At 70.7% G+C, this 11522-nt stretch overlaps 1 protein-coding gene across 1 annotated transcript in view; it reads right to left on the bottom strand.

Annotated features, from left to right (window-relative positions):
* Positions 1-211: 211 nt before the first annotated feature.
* LOC142825297 (dedicator of cytokinesis protein 6-like) overlaps positions 212-11522 on the bottom strand; it is a 29685-nt gene continuing 18374 nt past the window's right edge. The window contains exons 18-32 of the mRNA XM_075917133.1: positions 11164-11265; positions 10753-10839; positions 10295-10526; positions 8877-9041; positions 7339-7514; positions 7043-7147; positions 6634-6723; positions 5582-5677; positions 5199-5340; positions 4338-4451; positions 3977-4147; positions 3066-3205; positions 2384-2553; positions 684-835; positions 212-351 (exon numbers count right to left, since the gene is read on the bottom strand). Of these exons, the coding sequence (XP_075773248.1) occupies positions 763-835; positions 2384-2553; positions 3066-3205; positions 3977-4147; positions 4338-4451; positions 5199-5340; positions 5582-5677; positions 6634-6723; positions 7043-7147; positions 7339-7514; positions 8877-9041; positions 10295-10526; positions 10753-10839; positions 11164-11265 (1863 nt within the window). The 3' untranslated portion in view covers positions 212-351; positions 684-762. The remainder of the gene's footprint in view (positions 352-683; positions 836-2383; positions 2554-3065; positions 3206-3976; positions 4148-4337; positions 4452-5198; positions 5341-5581; positions 5678-6633; positions 6724-7042; positions 7148-7338; positions 7515-8876; positions 9042-10294; positions 10527-10752; positions 10840-11163; positions 11266-11522) is intronic.

Genomic DNA, 11522 nt, shown 5'->3' with positions numbered 1-11522 from the left:
GGGGGGGGGGCGGAGGGAGGACAGACGGGGATGGGCAGGCCGTGCAGGGAAGGAGGGGGGACAGGGCTGGGCCAGCCATGTGTGCTGGGGGGGCCGAGGGGGGGCCGCGATAATCGGCCCAACGTGAGCACCCGCGACTCCGTTTGGGGGGCCCCCGCTGCGCCCCACCTTGTACTGGAAGCAGGCCACGCAGAGGTACAGCAGGTCGAGGAAGCGGCCGAGCTGCGGGGGGGGGAGCTCCGCAAACCAGCCGTGCAGCGCCCCCGGCTCCCCGTTCTTCAGCACCCACAGCAGGCAGGCCAGCAGGGTGCGGCTGGACTCCGCCGACAGGGCGCCGCCCGCGCGGGGGGGCTGTGGGAGAGAGGAGGTCAGCGCCCACCCCGGGCCCCTGCAGCCGGAGCCATGATGTGTGGGGGGGGGACATCCAGCCCAGAAACCCCTGCCCCCGCCCCGCCCCACAGAAACCGTCTCCTAGGTCTGGGAGGGGAGTGGGGTCTAGTGGTTAGACGACGGGGGGGCAGGACACGGGTCAATCCCCGGCTCTGAGAGGGGAGTGGGGTCTAGTGGTCAGAGCAGGGAGCTGGGGGGGCAGCGGGGTCACCAGGAAGGAAGCATCCTATCTCCAGCGACCGAGGTTGCTCCGACGCCCCGGCTGGCTCGAGGACCCCGCAGAGGATACTCACGGCTGCTGGCCCGGGGAGGGGGCTGGCCCGGGGGGCGTGAGGCAGGGGGGAGCCGGCGATGGCCATGGCCACCGACTGGCTAATGGTGCTGCTGTCGTGGTCCACGTCGTCCCTGGGCACGGTGACCAGGCGCCCGCGCGCACTGTGGTGCTCTGGGGGGGGCAGAGCACAAGGCTGGGGCACGAGCCAGCCCCGGGGTGCCCCAGAGAGAGCAGGGCCAGGAGCGGAGGAGCTCTGCCGCGAACGCTCCGACCAGCCTGGCAAACCCCATCTCGCCCCGGGAACGCTGGATTCCCTCCCCGTGAGCCGGGGGACCGAGGGGGCCCCGGGCGTCTCCAGCTTTGTCTTGGTTCTGGCTACTCTAGCAGACGCTTGCGAGAGTTTGTGCGCGTCTGAGTCGGCCCAAGAACTCCTCCTGCACGGGAAGAGCCGCCCCCCTCGCCGGGCTGCCTCCTCGTCACGTAGCAAAGCCAGGGCTGGGCATGGCCGTGCCAGAGCGGTGGGCTGTGCCTGGAACGGGACTGGTTTCCATCCCATGGAGAGGGAGGGCTCTGCTAGCAGGCACCGTTCTCCTGCAGCACGGCCACAGGGGGGCAGCGATGGGCCAGCTATTACCCCACTGGGCCAGCAGGGGGCGGGGTGGAGAGAGGGCCAGCGTCGGAGAGCGTCTGTCTGTCCCTCCCGCCAGGGGGCCTGCTCCCCTCTCCCAGCTGCAGCGGCCATGGAGAGACGCTTCCCCCCGGCCCCAAGCTGCAGCGCTGAGCAGCCTGCACCCTGAGACCCCTGGCCAGCCCCGCCCCAGAGCCACGGGGTCACTGGAGAACAGGGCCGGGCCCGGCGGCTCTGGGGGCGAGAGCCAAGGTGGGAAGTGCCCTGGGCCCGGGAGAGCCTGGTGGAGTGGGGGCCACGGGGTGTCCTAACCTCTCCCTGCGGAGGGCGCGGGGCTGCGGTGGCACAGGGCACCCCTAGTGCCCAAGGGGGTTGCCAGGGAGGCTCCTTGCTGGCCGGGGGGCAGCTGACGTGCTCGGTGGGGCTGGCTCAGTCTCTGGCTGTCAGTAGCCCTGGCTCTGAGCCACTCGCCCTGAACCGGCCCCTCAGCCGTGTCCCCAGAAACCTCGCCTATTACAGCGGGATCTAGCAGTTACCCAGGGGGTTGGAAGCAGGACTCCCGGGTTCTTACCCCAGCTCGGGGAGGGGAGTGGGGTCTAGTGGGTAGAGCGGAGGGGCAGGACTCCCGGGTTCTCGCCCCAGCTCGGGGAGGGGAGTGGGGTCTAGTGGGTAGAGCAGAGGGGCAGGACTCCCGGGTTCTCGCCCCAGCTCGGGGAGGGGAGTGGGGTCTAGTGGGTAGAGCGGAGGGGCAGGACTCCCGGGTTCTCGCCCCAGCTCGGGGAGGGGAGTGGGGTCTAGTGGGTAGAGCGGAGGGGCAGGACTCCCGGGTTCTCGCCCAGCTCGGGAGGGGAGTGGGGTCTAGTGGGTAGAGCAGAGGGGCAGGACTCCCGGGTTCTCGCCCCAGCTCGGGGAGGGGAGTGGGGTCTAGTGGGTAGAGCGGAGGGGCAGGACTCCCGGGTTCTCGCCCCAGCTCGGGGAGGGGAGTGGGGTCTAGTGGGTAGAGCGGAGGGGCAGGACTCCCGGGTTCTCGCCCCAACTTGGGGAGGGGTGTGAGGTCCGATGTGCAGTGGGGGGGGGGGGCAGGGGCTGACCGGTGAAGTCGTAGAGCTGCGGCAGGGCGTCGGTGACGATGCCGAGGAGCGGCAGGTAGAGCCGGGCCACGTGTGCGCGGGCGACGGGGTCGGCGTACCGGGCGTCGGCGTCGTGGGTGCTCAGCAGGTTGTGCAGGGTGCTGATGGCCTTCTTGTGCAGGGAGAAGACGCTGGAGGGAGGATGAAGAGGGTGTGTGAGAAGGGGGGGCTGAAAAGGAGACTCCCCCCTGCTCTAACCACTAGGCCCCACTCTCCTCTCAGAGCTGGGAGAGAACCCAGGCATCCTGACTCCCTGCCCCTCCCCCCTGCTCTAACCACTAGGTCCCACTCTCCTCTCAGAGCCGGGAGAGAACCCAGGCATCCTGACTCCCTGCCCCTCCACTCTGCTCTAACCACTAGGCCCCACTCCACTCCCAGAGCCAGGAGAGAACCCAGGCATCCTGACTCCCTGCCTCTCCCCGCCCCCTGCGCTAACCACTAGACCCCATTCCCCTCTCAGAGCCGGGAGAGAACCCAGGCATCCTGACTCCCTGCCTCTCCCCCCCCCCCCCCGCGCTAACCACTAGGCCCCACTCCCCTCTCAGAGCCGGGAGAGAACCCAGGCGTCCTAACTCCCTGCCCCTCCCCCCTCCCCAGCAAGCTCTGCCCAGCTGGATCCCGGGGGGCCGGGGACCCTGCTCACCCGTCGGCGTCGGGCTCCAGGACGAGTGCCAGCTCCGTCAGCACCAGCCCGGCCAGGAAGTGCTGGCGGCGGAAGGGCCCCGACAGCTCGAACATGCCGGCCACACGCGGGTCCGGCGCCAGGCTGGAGAAGGCCGAGCCCTGCGGGAGCAAGCGACGTGGGGCAGGGCAGGAAGGGGGCATGCGTGGGGCAGGCAGGTGGGGAAGAGCCGGGCCGGGGGGGGCAGATGCCAGGAACTGAAATGTCTGGACTGTGGCTCCCCCCGCCCCCGCCTGCCCCCCCCATGTCCTGCCCCCAAGCCGGGGCTCCCCCCACACCATGATGCCCTGGATGGCTCAGTGCTGAGCTCGGGGCGGGACCTCCCCAGGCTGCCCCCAACAGAGAGCAAGCTCCCCCAGGCCCAGAGCCACTGGGGTGGGATGCGAGGGCTTTGGTGGTGGGTCAGTGACCCCCCCATTGGGACGGCAGCGACCCCCCCGGGAGCCAGCTCTGGGCGTGGGCTGTGGCTCCAGGGGACAGCACCTGGGTGTGGGGCCGTACCTGGGCACAGGGGGGCGGGGGACAGGGCCGTACCTGGGCGCGGGGGGAGGAGGGAGGGCGGGGCCGTACCTGGGCACAGGGGGGCGGGGGACAGGGCCGTACCTGGGCGCGGGGGGAGGAGGGAGGGCGGGGCCGTACCTGGGCGCGGGGGGAGGAGGGAGGGCGGGGCCGTACCTGGGCACAGGGGGGCGGGGGACAGGGCCGTACCTGGGCGCAGGGGGAGCGGGGGGCGGGGCCGTACCTGGGCGCGGGGGGGAGGTGGGGGGCGGGGCCGTACCTGGGCGCGGGGGGAGGAGGGGGAACGGGGCCGTACCTGGGCGCGGGGGGAGGAGGGAGGCGGGGCCGTACCTGGGCGCGGGGAGGGGCCGTACCTGGGAGGTGGCAGAGCAGGTGGAGGGCGAGGGGGAGGCGGGCGGCGAGAGGCGGTGCCAAGGCAGGTTCAGGCTCACGTAGTGCTCGTGGCTGCAGACGATGCGCAGGAAATCCAGGCGCAGCCCCCGCAGGGCGGCCGCGTTCTGGGCGCTGGGCAGCCGGTTCCCGATCTGGGGGGGCGGCCAGTGAGGGGACGGCCCAGGAGAGCCCTGGCCCAGCTGTTCTCCTCCCCCAGCCTTTTCCTGACCATCCCCCCAGCCCAGCTGCCTCCCCACCCCCATCCCCGCACGGGGAGTTCACCTGCGGAACTCCCTGCCCCAGGACGCTCCGGGGGCAGAGGCTCCCGCCCGCCCAGCCCACCTGCTTGTAGTAGGTGCGGACGAGGCCGAAGACGAAGGTGCGGTCCATGAGGGAGAGCAGGTCGTTGAGGAAGAAGGCCAGGCTGCTGTTGAGGCGTTCTGCCAGCCCCGCGTCCTGCAGGGACAAGGCCGGGGGAGGGTCACACTTGGGGGGGGACCCAAGGACACGGGCTCCAAGCAGCATGCGAGCAGCCAGCCCATGTGGCCGAGAGCAGGCCGGGCTGGGGTGGAGGGACAGAGACAGACAGGAGGAACGCGGGGGGTGGTACGTTGCCAGTGGGGGGCGGACACAGACAGGAGCGAGTGGCCAGTGGGGAGCAGGGGGTGCGGCCGACGGGGCAGGGCGGGAGGTTGGGGGTCGGGGGGGCAGGGGGTGCGGCCGACGGGGCAGGGCGGGAGGTTGGGGGTCGGGGAGCAGGGGGTGCGGCCGATGGGGCAGGGCGGGAGGTTGGGGGTCGGGGGGGCAGGGGGTGCGGCCGACGGGGCAGGGCGGGAGGTTGGGGGTCGGGGGGCAGGGGGTGCGGCCGACGGGGCAGGGCGGGAGGTTGAGGGTCGGGGGGGCAGGGGGTGCGGCCGACGGGGCAGGGCGGGAGGTTGGGGGTCGGGGGGGGCGGCCGAGGGGGCAGGGCGGGAGGTTGGGGGTCGGGGGGCAGGGGGTGCGGCCGACGGGGCAGGGCGGGAGGTTGGGGGTCGGGGGGGCAGGGGGTGCGGCCGAGGGGCAGGGCGGGAGGTTGGGGGTCGGGGGGCAGGGGGTGCGGCCGAGGGGCAGGGCGGGAGGTTGGGGGTCGGGGGGCAGGGGGTGCGGCCGACGGGGCAGGGCGGGAGGTTGGGGGTCGGGGGGCAGGGGGGGGGACGGACCCACCTTCTGGTGGCGGCTGGCGATCTCGGCGCTGACGGAGCCCACCAGGGCGGCGACGTCGTCCACGAAGCGGCTGGGGAAGCGGAGCCGGCGCGGGGGCCGCCAGCTTCTCGCCCTGGTGCAGGTGCAGGGCCATGCTCTTCACCTGTGGGCGGAGCCGCACGCTGGTGGGGGTGGGGCTTGGGGCTCAGGGGGCGGGGCCAGGAACCCACCCCCAGGTGACAGCAGCCGCCGGTCTCCTGCCACCAGGCCTGTGGCCTGAAGCCTCCCTCCCCAGCAGGTGGCCCCTCCCCCACCCCGGGGTGCCCCCAAGGGCAGGGTGGCTAGTGGGGGGCTGAGAGGTGAGCCCCTCTCCAGGAGCCAGGGGCCGGGGGAGGGGCACTCACCAGCAGGCGGAAGAAGAACCAGGCCTGGTGCAGCACGGCCTCACGCACGGTGCTCGTGCTCACCACCCACTGCAGCGCCAGCTCCTCGTGCAGCAGCTGGGCAGAGACGGAGGCACCGTTACGGGGGGCATCAAGCGTCGTGTCCCCCCTGCCCCCCGCTGCTCTTGGACCTGTTCGGCTGATGGGGGCCGGGGCAGGATTTTACCCGGCCTGACCCCTCTGCCTGCTGAGCTCATGCAGGCCCATCACCCTGGCGTCTGGGCGCCGCCTGCTCTGCAATCCACAGTGCCCCCTCGGCACGGGGGGAAACCGAGGCCCCGGGTGGCGCTGGTTGGTGGCAGGCGGGGTTTGAACCCAGCCCCGCGTTAACGCCTCCTCCCCCCGACTCGCCCCAGTGCCCGGCGAACGTGCTGAGTCGCTCCAGCCCCCTGGCCCGGGAACGGTTCCCCAGTCCCCAGGGACGCAGCGGGACCGGCGGGGTGGCTGCCCCCCTGCTGGAGGCCGTGATGCGGCTGGGAAAGGCGGCCCAGCGCGCGCCGGCGATGGAGCACGCGTGGGACAGCGGATGGACAGCGGATGGATGGAGAGGAAGAGGCGGGAGATGAGAAGCTAGCAGGCGAGTCTGGGGGAACCTGTTCGAAAGGAGACTCCCCTCCTGCCCCTCCCGGATTCTCTCTCTGGCCAGGGACCGCAGGAAAGAGTTTGGAGCGACCCGATGCCTGTGGGGCGCCTGCGGGATCGTCCCCTGGCTCGGACTGGATGTTTAACGGCCCCGGGCGGGCTCCGAACACTTCCTTGGCATTCGTTAACTCGGCCACGGGGCACCCTAAGTGTTAGCAATGGGGAAACTGAGGCACGGGAAAGGGCCGGGACGTGCCCAGTGCTACACAGGATGCAGGCTCCAGCCGCCCAGTACCCCAGCTCTAGCTGCTCCTAGCGCCCTGCCCTCACCACTAGCCCCCAGCACGGGGACAGAACCCAGGAGTTCTTGGAGCGTGACCCTCCACCCCCGTCTACTCCAGGTGGGCCCGTTTCCCTCCCGCCCCCTCTACCTTCTTGGCGGTCGGCCGGGTGGGGGCGGCGGGCGCGCTGGAGCAGCTCTCCAGGAAGGAGGAGAGGCGGTTGGCGCTTCGCTCGCTGGCCTGCGGGGGGCGCCGATGGAGGAGCGAATGGAATGAGAGGATGGAGCAGAGCAGAGACACGGATGCGAATCCCAACAGCGACCGAGGTTCCTCCCCAGCCTGGGGGCAGCCACAGACCTGGGCCGAGCCCCCAGCACGGCAGCCCCCTCCCCACCCGGAGCCCCCCACCTCGACACTGCTCCGGTTCGACCCAGCCCAGCGGGCGTGCGGCGCCGCAGTCCCCGCCCCCCACCACCAGGGGGCAGCGCGGTGCAGCGAGGACCGTCCGGCGAGGGGCGAAGCCGAGCGGGGAAGCCAAGCGGAAAGGGGGGAGGGGCACCTGTTTGAGGTCGGCGCTGGAGCTGGGCGGGTTCCGGCGCAGCACGGCCTTGGGCCCGCCGGGGGCGTAGGCCGAGTTGACCCAGGAGTGCGAGCGGTCGATCGCCTGCGCGCGGCCGCCGGGAGAGAAAAGAGCAGCGAGAACCGTCACCGGCGGGAGGCAGAGTCCAAGCAGGGCCCCCCCGCGGCACAAGGGGACCCAGAAACACCAAGCGGGGAGGGGGAGCCGCGAGGGCAGAGCGGGAGGGGGCCGGGTGCCAGGAGACCCCCCGGGGGCACAGCCAGCGCCGGCCTTACTTTGCTGGCCAGGATCTTCTGCACCTCGAGGTCCGGGCAGCCGGGCGTGGAGGCCAGGTCGGGGTTGCTGTTGCTGATGCTCTTGGAGCGCGCCAGGGTGAGGCTGGTGGGGCGGGCGGTGGCGCGGGACAGGGTGGCGCACTGGACGGCAGCCCCGGGGGGCAGCACCGAGGCCTCTGGAACATACACCCCCCTCCGGGGGTCAGCTTCTGAACCCCCTGGAGAACCCAGGCGGCCTGGCTCCTGGGCCCCCTGCTCTAACCACTAAACTCCACTCCCGTCCGGAGCCAGAGAGAGAACCCGGGGGTCCTAGTTCCCACCTGCCTGCTCTAACCACTAGCCTACACTCCCCTCCAGGGCCAGAGAGAGAACCCAGGGGTCCTAGTTCCCACCTGCCTGCTCTAACCACTAGCCTACACTCCCCTCCAGGGCCAGAGAGAGAACCCGGGGGTCCAAGTTCCCACCTGCCTGCTCTAACCACTAGCCTACACTCCCCTCCAGGGCCAGAGAGAGAACCAGGGGTCCAAGTTCCCAACCACGCTGCTCTAACCACTAGCCTACACTCCCCTCCAGGGCCAGAGAGAGAACCCGGGGGTCCTAGTTCCCAACCACGCTGCTCTAACCACTAGCCTACACTCCCCTCCAGGGCCAGAGAGAGAACCCGGGGGTCCTAGTTCCCAACCACGCTGCTCTAACCACTAGCCTACACTCCCCTCCAGGGCCAGAGAGAGAACCCAGGGGTCCTAGTTCCCACCTGCCTGCTCTAACCACTAGCCTACACTCCCCTCCAGGGCCAGAGAGAGAACCCGGGGGTCCAAGTTCCCACCTGCCTGCTCTAACCACTAGCCTACACTCCCCTCCAGGGCCAGAGAGAGAACCCGGGGGTCCTAGTTCCCAACCACGCTGCTCTAACCACTAGCCTACACTCCCCTCCAGGGCCAGAGAGAGAACCCAGGGGTCCTAGTTCCCACCTGCCTGCTCTAACCACTAGCCTACACTCCCCTCCAGGGCCAGAGAGAGAACCCGGGGTCCTAGTTCCCACCTGCCTGCTCTAACCACTAGCCTACACTCCCCTCCAGGGCCAGAGAGAGAACCCGGGGGTCCTAGTTCCCACCTGCCTGCTCTAACCACTAGCCTACACTCCCCTCCAGGGCCAGAGAGAGAACCCGGGGGTCCTAGTTCCCACCTGCCTGCTCTAACCACTAGCCTACACTCCCCTCCAGGGCCAGAGAGAGAACCCGGGGGTCCTAGTTCCCACCTGCCTGCTCTAACCACTAGCCTACACTCCCCTCCAGGGCCAGAGAGAGAACCCGGGGTCCTAGTTCCCACCTGCCTGCTCTAACCACTAGCCTACACTCCCCTCCAGGGCCAGAGACAGAACCCGGGGTCCTGCATCTCAGCCCAGTTCCCCTCCCCCGCTCTGCCCCCCTTCCCAAGGTTCCCCCAGAGGAAACTTTCCCGGGAGACCCCCTCCAGAGAGCAGCCCCCTCCCAGGGCGATCTACCCTCCCGTCGGCTCCTCCCCCGGGCCCCGCTCACCGCTCCCGGGCGGGGCCGGCTCGGCGGCGGGCAGGCGGAAGGCGAAGTGCACGTAGGCGGCCAGCACCGGGCTGTGGCCGTGCTGGTCCTGGCTGGCCTCCAGGCCCCGGTGGATCTGGCTCACCATGATGGCGATGGCCTCGAAGGCGGCACGGCCCAGGTTGACTGGGGGAGATGTGGGGGGGAGGGGGCTGAACTGGGGAGAGGGACCAGGCTGGGCCCCGGGAGCTGGCCGGGCACACAGGACCCCTGGGCTGTGCCACTAATCACAGCCCCACCTGGTGCCTCAGTTTCCCCGTCTGGGCCAATGGCGGGGGCTCGGACACACGCGCCCCGAGGCACAACCGGCCAATCCTGTCCACAGTGCCTGCCCTGTGGGGGGGTGCTGGGAGGGACGCACCGCCTCTGATTGGCTCTCTTCCCCTCTGTCCCGCCTCCTGGGATGGAGCAGCCAATCGGAGCAGCTGCAGCGCTCTCCCCTTTTCCCTTCCAGGGTGGGCACCATTCCCTGGGGGGGGGGGTGCCAGCTCCTCCCCCCCCCATGACAGCTGGCCTGAGAAGGGGAGGGCCCGGAGGGGGGCGGGAAGATCAGAGGTGGGGTGGCGGGGGCAGAATTCTCCCCCCCCACGTTCTAGACTACAGGGGGGTTTCGGAAAAAGTGGCCTTTTTTGCACCAAATCTTTCCCTGCGTCCCGCCTGCCGCCGGGGTCTTTCGCAAGGAAATCCACCGAGCGCGGCAGCTTCCTCGACCGCGGGAAACCTCGTTTCACGGGGAGACGCCTTCTCCCCAGCGGGCTCCTTCGAAAAGGTGCCGCGTGCTGCAAACCGGGCCTTTTCCGGGCGCGTTCCGGAGCACAGGCTGGCGTCTAGACGCTCCCTTTCGAAGGAGGCGAGCAGCCCAGGGCTTAGGGTGGCGCCCGTCTCCGGGCAGGTGTCTGGTCGGCCAAAAACCTTTTGTTTCGGGAACGTGGGTCTGGGGGTCTGCCGGCCTCTGACGAGGGGGCAGCGACCCAGACGGCAGCTGGTGTTTTCTCCCCTTTGGGGGGGTGCCCCTGAGGGTTAGGGAGGAGGTTTCCCAAGTGACCTCTTCCCTGGTTTACTTGGGGGGTGGCAGCGGATAGTCCCCAAAATCCAGGCATTACGATTTGGGGGGGAGTGTTTGTACTAAAGCCAGGAGAGATCAGGTTTTGGGGGGCGTTTGCGGGCCCCCACCTCTGCATTTGTGGAGAACCGCCTTAAGCCCGCCCCTGGCTGTTCTGCCCCCCACTAATTGGGGGGCGCGATCCCCATGGGGGTGCCAGGGGCTCCGATTGGGGCAAGCCTGCCAAAGGATGGGGGGGCAAGGCTACCGCAGGGGGCCGTGTGCCGGAGGCTCCCTAACGGGGGGGCCAGCCCTTTGCGGGGCGGGGGGCACTCACCGATCTGCCCCCCGATGAGGGGTGGGCGGGCCATGAGCAGCAGCAGCTTGTCCAGCAGCTGGTGGGCGTGGGTGAGGAGGGGCCCCAGGCCCGCCCCCCGCAGCCCGGCCAGGCTGGCCCGCAGCTCGCCCTCCACGCTGCCCTCGGTCAGCACGGCGTCCCGCAGCCGCACCGGGAAGCTGCCCTCCTCCAGCACGTGGCCCAGCGTGAAGAACTTGTCCAGGGCGGGGTCCTGCGGGGGGGGGAGGTGGCACCAGGGGGCTCTATGCACCAGCAGCATCGCCCCCCCCCCCCCGGTGCCACAGGGCGCCCGGTGTCCTGGCACGGGGGAGGCCGCGAGCGGCACCGAGCGATGCCAAGGAGCCGGGACGTTGGGCCCGGAGCCTCGACCTCCCCCCCATGATGCCACCTCTAGCACCCCCTCCAGTCCCCCACCCCACCGCTCCAGCCCCCCTCACCTGCGTGTGCACCGAGGACACGGCCCGCAGCTCCACGTGGAACACCCCCTTGTGGTTATCGACCCACTTCATGCCAGGGAGCTGCACCTGCCGGTGGGGAGGGAGAGCCGTGGGAGCCAGGCCTCGGCCCTGGGTACCCACTCCCGGCCCCGCCCCCTGCCTAGGTCCCACCTCCCGCAGGCAGAGGGCATGGACCAAGCTGGGATGCAGCCGTGCTCCCTCCCAGGATCTGGCCACACCGCCGTCCCCGTGACTCAGTTTCCCTGCTGGTGGTGCTCAGAGGAAGGCGCAGGCCGGTCCCAAAGGGGGCTGGTGCCCCATTCCAGGCCTGGGTGAGCCCTCCCCCCGGGGCCTGAGTCCCGCAGAGCTGGGAGACGTGCCCAGGTGCCACGGAGCCACCCGCTCACTTACGTCAGGGGTGAGCACTGAGTAGCTGGGCGGGGGCTTCTCCACCGAGACGGGCAGGCAGAGGGGGCCGGTCCGCAGGCGGCCGTGCTGCAGCAGGGGGACCCACTGGCGGGAGAGAGGGGAGGGGATGGGATGGGGAGCAGGACATGAGGGGGCACTGGGGAGGTTCCTGGGGGCAGGGACAAGGGGGGGCCCCAGGGGTCAGGGCCATGCCCAAGAGGGAGAGGACAGAGGCAGGGGCCGTGCCTGGGGCAGCGAGAAGGCCCCGACAGCCCCAGCAGGCCAGGCAGCCCCGACAGCCCCGGCGGGCGGACCGAGGGCCAGGCAGCCCCGGCGGGCGGACCGAGGGCCAGGCCAGGCAG

The sequence above is a fragment of the Pelodiscus sinensis genome, unplaced genomic scaffold (assembly GCF_049634645.1).
Source record: "Pelodiscus sinensis isolate JC-2024 unplaced genomic scaffold, ASM4963464v1 ctg88, whole genome shotgun sequence".
Lineage (NCBI taxonomy): Eukaryota > Metazoa > Chordata > Testudines > Trionychidae > Pelodiscus > Pelodiscus sinensis.
The sequence above is the reverse complement of the archived record's forward strand: the minus strand, read 5'-3'. Positions and strand labels throughout refer to the sequence as shown.